This window comes from Colias croceus, chromosome 30 (genome assembly GCF_905220415.1).
Source record: "Colias croceus chromosome 30, ilColCroc2.1".
NCBI lineage: Eukaryota > Metazoa > Arthropoda > Insecta > Lepidoptera > Pieridae > Colias > Colias croceus.
Window position 1 is genome coordinate 5,038,826 of NC_059566.1, and position 10,869 is coordinate 5,049,694.

At 47.0% G+C, this 10,869-nt stretch overlaps 1 protein-coding gene across 1 annotated transcript; it reads right to left on the minus strand.

Annotated features, from left to right (window-relative positions):
• Positions 1–7,848: 7,848 nt before the first annotated feature.
• Positions 7,849–9,983, minus strand: LOC123704564. The gene has a single exon (XM_045652943.1). It carries the CDS (start codon positions 9,981–9,983, stop codon positions 7,905–7,907), a length of 2,079 nt encoding a protein of 692 aa, XP_045508899.1. The 3' UTR covers positions 7,849–7,904.
• Positions 9,984–10,869: the final 886 nt, after the last annotated feature.

Here is a 10,869-nt window from a genome sequence, read left to right on the forward strand (position 1 = left end):
GAAGAAAAACTACATGTTTTTTTAGTTATTATATATTTTTAAACTTGAAACCTAATATTTATTGTTCTATCTATTGTTCTGTATCTATTTTTTGTAACTTGGTTCAAAGATAGGTATTTTTAAGGGTGAGAAATAACCAGTTCAAGTATATTGCACGGGCGCGGCGGTGTATATTGTCACGTCCACCCCTAGGTCTTATTTCTAATCCATCCTCTTGGTCAGCCTGCTCTATTGCTTGGTCCACGTCATGTGCGTCCCCGAAATGGTCTGCCAACAACTGAAGATGACATACATAGTGACGATTCTGTACTGACGTGACTCATACTCATTGGACGAATGGAAGAAGACTCATTTTCTGGTGTTTGGGCGGCTTCATCGGTATCATTTGGGGGATTATCTTCATCTCAAACATTTATTTATTCAATTAGACTTCTTCTAAAAGCACTTTTGAATCGTCATAACAGTATTAACATTTACCACCGATTCGGAAAGCAGTATCTATGGAGAAGAACCGGGAAGAAACTCCATAGGTCCATCATATAGGTCAATATTTGACTCATCCAGGTGTTGGTAGATCTCTGTATCTTATAATCCTTGAAAATTATAATAAAATCTGTAACATAAACTAAATAATGTCATATAGGTAATACATGGGGCCCTTGTAACCAATACCAATTTGGCAAGAATTGAGACCAAATGTCTTACCAGTATGACATAAAAGAAAACATTCATATTATTCACAAGTTTTAGATTTATCTTACAAAATAACTATTGCGGTTGCAGAAATAATATCTATTATAATTAGATATACAAAGATATACTGCAATATACTAATGGTTCCACTAAAAATGTAAGATTACTGACCACGTGTTTGCCGTCGCACAGCCACCGTCAACTTCGAAATGAGAATACTTCAAATCACTGTCACTTATAAAACCAAAAGAGGATATAAGCTTCTTGCCAAAAACCGTTTAGTATAGTGGATGACATACCACTACATCGATTTGAGGTATTATTCCCGCATATACGCAAAAGATGGCGTTGAAATATTTTTTTATTGTTTATGTAATATATATATGACCGCAGGCCCCAGGAGGTTAATATATTGTTTTATTATTTTCGTATTAATTTATTACAATTTCCGTACCATGGGCAAAGAGGGAATTTAAATATTATGTTTGATAATGCTGTTTGTTTTTTGTTGTTTTAGGCACTCGTTTTAAGTCACATGAAATATGTAGTAACCTGAGGCATTTTTTTTTTCAATAAAGCTAACATTATTTAGAGTCGCTTTTAGTTAATGTTTTTTTTCTTATTTGATTCAACTTTCCATTGTTATTTTAAATCTCCTTTGACTGTATTCCTATAGTTATATAAAAAGGCAACCGGACCTTGTAAAATATTATTTTTCAGAATGGTCACACTGGGTTTATCGTGTTTTCGTTGCAAAACTACGGAAAATATTTTTTTCCCATAGTCCGGTTGACCGGACAACAGAACCGTACGACGGGCAAAGAGTGAATACCATATATTATAAACTTTTTTTTTTTTTTTTTTTTTTTTTTTAACTTTGCATGCTATTTAACATAATATTATTATAACTAATACAATTAATACAATTAATTAAATAACACTTTTAAATTGATTCTAATACATAGTGATATTGATAGATTTAAGACAATAATTGAAGTTTAATCTAATACAAATTAAATTTAATCTCATACAGCCAGTGAGTCACAATATTATTAAGTAATTCTGTACAAGGTAGGGAGTATGATGTATAGGTTATTGTTGCCGCAATCCAAGCTTTTGGAGGTGTTGGTTTTATTTTATTGATTTTGTGAGGGCCTCCACGACTCTGCCGTTTCTATCCTTGAGGGCCATTTTTAAACAGTACTCCATGATGTTCTTGGTACTGGCCCTCTGTGCCCTCCCTATCAACCTGCCGATCGCGTCGCCACAGTCGTCAGCGAAGTAGACACAGGTCTTGGTGTGTCTAGATATTGCGACAACCGCGTGAGGTACACTGTCGTGCAGGCTGAGTTTTTTGGCGTTTGATTTCAGGATGAAGACGGTTTCGTACGTTAGGCCTTGTGCCTCGTGGATGGTTAAGATGCGGGAACCCGACCCCGCTCCATAGCCCTGGTTGGAAAGGGTGCTCTTTTCCTCCTGTGTGTGTACGAGGTAGAGGGTATTTTCCAAGGAGCTTGGGATAGCCGCATCTCTATATCCCTTTTGGATTAATGAGTGCACTCTGGGCTGAGATGAGTATATGCCAGAGTACACTTCACTGAGGGCGAAGGCAACATCCATCGGATTGCGGTGTGTGCAAAGTAAGTTTTGGTGGATCATTGTGATAGAGTCGGGCCGACAGTATCTCATGTGAAAGAGATTATCTCTGTCGATAAACGGCAGTTGGTTTACATCTCCGACTAAGACCACTTCCACTGCGCCAGACAGCTTGGCGGCCATAATTATAGAGCCAAAATGGTTCATGAGGGCTTCGTCCACGGTTAACCGTTTACAACTGAAGGACCCCCTGAATCCATTTGTGAGGATTGAAGCTATTGTGCGCACTCGTATTTTTTCCTCTCCTTTTATGCGGTGCGCTAGCTTCTCTCTCAGATCTTTTGCCGCCTCTACTGTGGTTGTCGCAATTACATCATTGGTCTCGTCGAAGTGTTTTACCAAATATGTTGTTTTGCCGCAGCCCGGCACTCCGTTGATCCACTTGATGTCGGGTACCACCCAGTCACTCCCGTACGCCGAGATGTCAGGACCCGGGGCAATGGTTTTTGCCATGTCCAGGATCCTGTCATCCAGCATAATCTTGGTGCAACGGGCGGTCACGACGATGGGATCTCCCTCGGGGGTTTTAAAAGTGGTGGTTCCCTTGATTTTGAGTGCATCCTCGTCTACAAGAACAAAACCGACGCTAGCGCTGAACGCAGCCATGTAAGCACCGGACATTTGTCCATGTATGACTTTAGACGTTGCGTTGTTATAGATGGCTGCGTCCGCCTCCTCGAGTCTGACCCTTAGCAGCGCAAGGTTGTTAAGCTGATAGGCATGCATGATGTTTCTGCATGTTGCCAGACTGACCTCTCTGGTTGCCTCGATGATAGCGCGGAATTCCAGAAAGGCGTTGATAATGTGGTCGAGGGGTTTTGCGACGGTTCTGTATTGTGGTGAATTGATTTGCCCGAAATCAGCCCGAGTTCGCTTTGTCCTATCCGTTGGCCGTTCTGTGGCCTTGTTTGGAGTTAAAAATCTCTCCGCCGCTGAGGTTTGCCTTCCACTCGGGTTGCCTTCAGTTGGCCGACCCATGACTACTTTAAAGAAGTCAGAGAGGGCCTTCATTCGGCTCCGGGTTTCAGGGCACTCTTTTAGACTTCGACTACTCTCTAATGCTGAGAGCCTTTCGGCTGCAATTTTTTGTTGTAGCCGCTCTGAGCCACTGATTGTTGGTGGATGGTTGACGCCGGTGGGTAGGTGATATGGTGCGGTCGATGCGGCGCGTACGTGGGGTTTGAGGTAGTCTAAGTTTTCCCCTCGGTCTTCATAAACTATTACCTCATAATGTTTTGAGGCAGTGACGCATCCGCAACGGTCCACAACTTCACCTTTCTGATACCCGATGGCCATAGCGTCGACGCTAATAATGCGGGGTAGGTGTGCTCCCGCTGATTGGCAACTCTGCGCAAGACTGGTAAGTATCAAACATGCCTGGGTGAATGGGGACTCGACTTTCCATTCGAGGAGTACGACCGCCTTGTTTTGCAATCGTACCACCCGGCAGGAGTGGCCCATGAATGTTGCCAGAGGAAGAGCTATGTAGCTACTACGCTTCATCACGGCTTTGTTGGTACTTCCAAACCGCAGAGCTGCGAGGCCGGGTGAGATGGCCAGCTGATTGTTTGTTATTTCCCGGCAGAAGGAAATTCCAAATGACTCATTGTCGTTGTCCATGAAGAGTGCGACGCTACGAACTCTCAGTTTTGGTACCCCTACTTTGGCGCACTCCAGTAGTTGTTCACTGGAGTTTGTCGGCGCTGGGGTAATAACGTTATTTAGACCTGCTGTGGTTGTGATGAGTGGCCTACTGGTTGCAGGCGTTGTAGGGGTGGGGACTTGTGGTTGGTGGGGCAAATCCTTGGATGCAATTGTTGAGCCGTTGTTTATTGCTGCGACTCGTGCGATTTTAGCGGCAAAGGCCAGGAATGGCTTCCTCAGACTCTCAGTCTCCATGATGGTGGGTAGAGACTCTTGGCTCAGTTGGGTCTGAGTTTGAATTTCGAGTGAGAGTCTGTCTCCACCAAATCTTGGGCACTCGAATAAAATGTGCCAGATGGTCTCGTGGCACGACGAGTCGCAGACGCAGGATGGGCTGTCTATTAGGTTGAATCTGTGTAAATAGGCCGCGAATCCTCCATGGCCAGTTAAGACTTGGACTAAAGTTGGTGTCAATGTGGTGTCCTTCAGTACTCGTCTCGCAGAAGAGACGGTCGGCAGAAATGCCTTGGTGACCGACCCTGTGGTGGAGGATTCGTAGCGTTGTTGCCATTTTTGAATTGTTACCTCCCTGATTTTCCGCTTAATATATGAAAGGGGCACTTTACTGTAATCAGGGGCCGTCTTTTTGGTGAGAGCAGCCTTTTTTGCTAGTTGGTCTGCTCTCTCATTCCCGGGTGTTCCCACGTGAGCCCTTAGCCAGAAGAGTCTCACCTCTCTGTCTTCTGCTCGGGTTTCCGCGATGAGTTTTTTAATCTCCAGAGCTAGTTGGTGTGTAACACATGGATTATTTAAAAGCTCAAGCGAAGATCTTGAGTCGCTCATGATATTTACAGTTTTGGCTTTTGAGCTCCTTGCTATCTTGACCGCTCTGTAGAGCGCATACATCTCCGATTGGAAGACAGTGTTGTGTGACTCTAGTCGGAAGGTGGAGTACCTGGTCTCTTTACCTTTGTCCCACCATGTTAGGGCAGCACCTACCTTCCCCTCTATTTTGCTGCCGTCGGTGAAGATTTGGGGACCGACTACATGATAGGTCTCCAAAGTATTGGGATCCAGATTTTCAAGACGCTCGAACTCTGTTATTATCAGAGTTGAGGGATGTGGGTTGTGGAGATATCCCACTTTTTGCTCCACCTCTCTTCCTGGCGGGATATGCTCCTCCGAGTAGCCTTTTTTGATTTTGAAGAAGACTGCCGCTTCCTGGACCCTGAGGTCGAGTGGCAGCAACCCGGAAAGTATGAGCGCCGATGTTAGAGACACCGTGCGATAGGCTTTGCAAATCTTTATTGCAAAGCCTCTCTGCAGCGAGGACAGTTGGTCTCTGATTGATAGTTTTTCCGCTGCAGGATACCACGCGCTTGCCGCGTATAGCACGATTGGCTCTATCACCGACACATATATGGTCCTTATTATCTCTTTGTTTAGACCCCAACTCACTTTTGCTGCACACGCTAGCTGTTTATATATGTCGGCTGCCTTTCTACAAGTGGCCGCCACGTGTGAGTTAAAGGTGAGTTTGCAGTCGATGATAAGACCCAGCAACTTTATTTCTTTTACGAGTTTTAGCTGGATCCCTGACATGTTTATTATGGGGAGGTCGTATTTTAGTTTACGAGTTATTATCATCGCATTGGTCTTGTGTGCGGCAAAGTTCAACTTGTTTTGTTTTCCCCATGTTTGCACAGCCTCTAAGGTGGTGTTGGCTGTGCTTTGAATTTTTTCAACTGTCGGGGCTGAGAATATTAGGACTACGTCATCTGCAAATGCTTGGCAGTAGACGCCTAGGCTATTTAGTTTTTGGAGGAGCGTATCTAAAATTAGGTTCCAAAAGGTAGGCCCTCCTATGGAGCCCTGGATGCACCCTTTGTTGGTGCCCCTTTCGAATACTGCTCTTGCGTAATTGACCCTGACTGTCCTGTCACAAAGGTAGGATGTTATAAGGCCGTAAAGGTTTTTTGGGCACCTCTTGTTAATAAGTTGTTTCTTTAGGGCAGGCCACCACGCGTTGTCAAAAGCCCCCTCTATGTCCAACGACACCATAAGCACAATTTTCTTGTAACCTACCTGTGTGTTGATATGTTGTAGAAGGTCATAGAGGGCGTCTTCTGTGCTACGCTGAGGAGTGAACCCGTATTGCTTGTTGTTTAGGGTAGGGAGGAAGAGCCATTGCAGTCTGGTGACTGTGAGTTTTTCAACTATTTTGCCTAGGACCGATAAGAGACCAATTGGCCTGTAGGATTTTGGGTGGGTGTAATCATCTTTCCCTGGTTTACGGATGATGCACACGTGCGCTACCTTCCACTGCTTCGGGAAGTGCTCTAGCGCCAGACATTTGTTGGCCAGCGCCAGGAACACCTCTCTGTCACAGCGAATTGCAGCTGTGCATATATCTGCCGTGAGCCCGTCAGGGCCGGGAGCCTTCTTTGGATTAAGCCTGTTTAGGACTGTTTCCAGTTCCGCGGCCGTAAATGGGGGATCATCGGCGGATAGGTCTTCGATGTCCGTGGATTTCCTGTTTTCAGAAAGGTTTCTCACCAGGGTCTGATGTTCCGTTTCGGAATCTACAGTGTCACGAGGGTAAAAAGTCTGGGCCAGGAGTTCCGCCGATTGCTCCGGGGAAAGCGTTAAGCCGGCGGAGTCCCTTAACAGCAGGTCTTCTTGTTTTCTGGCCGTTTTTCTTATGACTCTGTAGATTCCATCCCACATACTCTCACGGTCTTGTGTCTCACAAAATTCTTTCCAGCTTTGGGTTGCTGCCTCAGCTGCCTTGGTTTTGTATTCCTCCCTAGCGTGAGTGTATTCGTTTATGACAAACAGTCTGCGACTGGCAGCTGCATTTTTAATTCTCCGTTTTTTGCGGAGTACTTACCTCTCTTTTCAGATCTTCTAGAGAGGGGGACCACCAGGGTGGCTTAGGCTCTCCCTTGTTTATACCAACTTTTGGGATTGCCGTTTCACACGCTTTATGGATGATTTCAACATAAATTGCGAGAGATTCCTCCAGTTCTTCCGGGTTTGAAATATTCCCTATTCGGGTGGATGTGATGTCTTTTTCAGAGAGTCCTGACCGGAAAGAACCGTTGAAGTCCGTCCACTTCGCTTTCCTTGTATTGTATATGCGCGTGGTGACAGGTCTGATGCTTTCCAGGGCTGTCTCCAGACGCATACCGAAAGTTATAGCGTTGTGATCGGATGTTGTTAAACCTCTGCGGACTTGCCAGCCAGAGATCTTCCCGAGGAGTGGCAGGCTGCACACAGTTACATCTACTATACTTGTGTACAGCCTGTCGCCCCTGTAGGTCTCAAAGGTTGGCGTAGCTCCTGTGTTAAGAATTTGGAGGTTCATCTCACTTAGGAAATTGTTGAAATCTTTACCACGGTGGTCCTCGGAGTTGCTGCCCCACCAGTGGCTCCAGGCGTTGATGTCGCCCGCAACCACCAGATTGTCTGTTGGTAATTTATCACAGACTAGTTTGATGCGTGATATGTATGGGTTGATGTCCTGATCCCCTTCCAGGTAGATGGAAATTATTCCTAGCTTCAGTCGCCCTGCTTTGATGAGGACCGCGGCCACATTCTCGGTCACCAGCTGAGGATCGTGTATGACCTCTAGCTCTGTTCCCAGAACAATTACCGCAGCCTTCACTGGTTTTTGGCGGCCCAAGGTGCACTGGATGACTTGAGTGCCACTGCATTGTTTCACAACACCGGTCCTGCCTACGTATGGCTCTTGGACTAGTGCTATTGAAATGTTTTCCTTTTGGGCAGCCTGGAGCAGTTCGACTGTCGCTAGTTTTGAGCGCTGTAGGTTTGCTTGTATGATCTTAAGCTCCCTTTTGCGCATACTTGTGGATGGGGATTCTGATTGCCCGGGTGTAGTTAGGGTGACCTTAGCAGTAGGAGACGCGAGACCTCGCTATGTTGTCCCACTTTTGTCTTTCCTGACACTCACTGCTGAATGCAGTGTGTTCCAGGTCAGAGCCGTCTCTTTTGGCCTTTTGGCAGTTGACGCACGTGGGAGTGTTTCCTTGCGCCTTAAGAGGACACTCCCTCTCCTTGTGGGTTTTGGCACAGTACGAGCATGATTGCTCCTGTGCCTTGCACAGCGCTCGAGTGTGCCCGTATCCCAGGCATTTGGAGCACTGCACCAAGGGGGATTGGTCCTCTATGGGGCATCTTTTTAGGCCCACGTAAACTTTTTCTGCCTTGCAGAGTGCCTTCCAACATTCTGGAGAGACCTCCAAGACAGGGTGGCACTCGTGCGGGTTTCTCGCGCGCTTCCTATACCGCACCTTTAATATTGAATTTTTCTGGTCCAGTTCACTCATCAGGTGTTTGTTTTGAGTTTTTAAAAGTTCAATTATTTCCTCGTCCTTGTGACAGGACAGTACCCCTCTGATGCAGACAAGAGGATTTATTGGTTTCGGCTCCTGTGCCGATAACCCCTTGCTACTGTTGACCTGGTTTTTGATCAGATTTAGGTCGTCTGAGCTTGGACAGCTTAGAACGACCTTCTGATTTTTGGCTTTCCTAACTTTTTCCACTTTGGCCCCCGTTTTGGTAAGATCGAGGGCCCCCCTAACTCTCTCGATAACCTGTTCCCCAGTGTGTTTGGGGTCTGTCGAGGAGATAATGAGGGTATGGTTAGGGAGTCGTGGTGGCGGTGTTTTTGCCACTGCCTGGGCGTAGGTGATTGGCCCTTTTGTTGGTCTGTCAGCCGTATTAAGACCCGTGACTCCCTTTTGTATGGAAGCCAACGTCTTCTTTACTTCCGCCATTGCCAGCTCCGTGCCCAGGTTGTGAGCTGTTTGTGAGGGTGGGGGTTGTGCGCTGGTCGTTTCGCGCAGCTCGCGTATTTCTGTGCACATTTGGTCAAGGCGGTGAAAGACACGCTTCAGGTCATCAGATAGCTGTTCTGTCGGCAGTGGTGTAGGGGGGAGTGGAGGGGGTGGTTGAGGGAGGTTGTCTATTTTTAGGGAGATTGCGTCAAGATTGTTTATTATTTGAGATAGGCACAATGTTTCTTGGATAGGAGCTTCTCGGGTAGACCCCTCTCCGCCTGAGGATGTCAGTAATTTTGTGAGCTCGGCCAGCTGGTTTGATAAGTGTCCAATGCCATTGTTAAGACTTTGGACCTTTTTTTCCAGGGAGCTTAATTTATCGTCCGTGGATTCGCTGCCGAGCTCCTTGGCAGAGAGTTTTGTTTTGATTTCGGCAACGAGGTTGCCAGTCTCCCGGTGAAGCTCCTTCAGCTGGCTGAAGGGTTCCACGGTCTCGTACCCTAGCCAGCTGCGTACAGCTTGCGTCTCTTTTAGGGTTTCCGTGATGCCTGCTCTCGCGAGACTCACTTCCGAGAGGAGGGCCTCCTTGATTTGCTTCACTTCTGCAGAGTGGGCCCTCTCCACTCGCACCAGCTCTTGTGCGTGGCGTGAGCGTTCTTTTTCAAGGTTGAATTTATGTCTCGAGCGTGAGTCCGCCAGAGACAAGACAGTTTCGTACAGCCCCTGCAAGCTGTTGAGGGCTACGGTCTTGTTCTCCCTCTTCATATTTCCGGCCGTCTCTAAAGATTCTTTGCCTCTAAAAAGCATGTCATTTGCAACCTTTGTTGCCACGTCCATTTCCACTCCTGTGCCCCTTTTGGGAGACGTGTAGAGGAGACTCACTCGCCTCCCGATGGATATCTCGGATCCCACCGACGAGGTCTCCATCTCATCTTGGATGTCGCCACCTGCAGCCAGTGAATCTGGCGTTTTGATGTCGTCCATCTGTAATGCAGATGACTGTGGCGACGATTCCGGTTCCGGTAAAGGTGGTAGGGGCTTCGGAGCTGTTGTTTTAGATGTGGTTGGTGGCAGAGCCGTGGCTGCTCTCACCAGGGTCTTTTCGCGCAAAGTGCGCGTTGGCCTGCTAGGCGCCTCCGCGGCTTGGTTGCGGGAAGTTTTAGAGGTTGGTTCGCTTTTGCTTGACATTTTATTTATTTATTTTTATTTATTAATATTAAATTAGTTTAAAAATAGCTTAAAGTTAACTTAAAATTAATTAAAGGTACTTATAAAGTAGATGACGGGGACGCTGGTGTTATGCGCCGGTGACTGATGGTGACGAGTACACCCAGATACGCGCCGGAGATTTCTCTCCTAGGTGGTGGTGAGTGTCGCTGAAGGTGTGGTTGCTTAGTGAAAAACCGTTGGGGCCAAGTTCTTCCTCTCCTCGTGTTGAGTAAAATAAACCCAAACACGAAGGGTATCGGCCCAGAGGTTTATAAGATAGTGTGAGGGGGGGTGAGGTAAACTTCAAAAGGGAGGGGATATTGAGCTGTTGGAACCACGTGGTTGTTCTTGGTCCAGCAGCTTAGGAGATTGGGGTAAGGGGGGGGATTTTTTTTTTTCGGGGGGGGGGGGGGGTAACTGTTGGAGCCAAAGGACAGGTCTTGAGAAGGCGAGTTGAACGAGCCCTTACACGGGGGTGTTTGTCCAACAGCTTAGGTGTTTAGGATGAGGGGGGGTGGGGTGTGGTTTTCTCGAGGGGGGGAGTTTAACTGTTGGGGCCAAAAGATTGCTCTTGAGAAGGCGACTTCAATGAGCCCTTACACGGGGGTGTTGCTCCAACAGCTTAGGAGTTTGGGATGAGGGGGGGTGGGGTGTGTGTTTTCTCGAGGGAGGGGGGGGTTAACTGTTGGGGCCAAAAGATTGCTCTTGAGAAGGCGAGTTGAATGAGCCCTTACACGAGGGTGTTGCTCCAACAGCTTAGGAGTTTAGGTTGAGGGGGGGTGAGGTTTGTGTTTTCCGGAGGGGGGGGGGGGAATTTCACGAAGTGAAAGAGTATGGACTCCCGGTTCGAACAAGCCTAACACGG

Bases quoted from the DNA above. Each gene is read 5' to 3' on its own strand.
- LOC123704564 (XM_045652943.1), bottom strand. From the start codon at position 9,983: ATGTCAAGCAAAAGCGAACCAACCTCTAAAACTTCCCGCAACCAAGCC.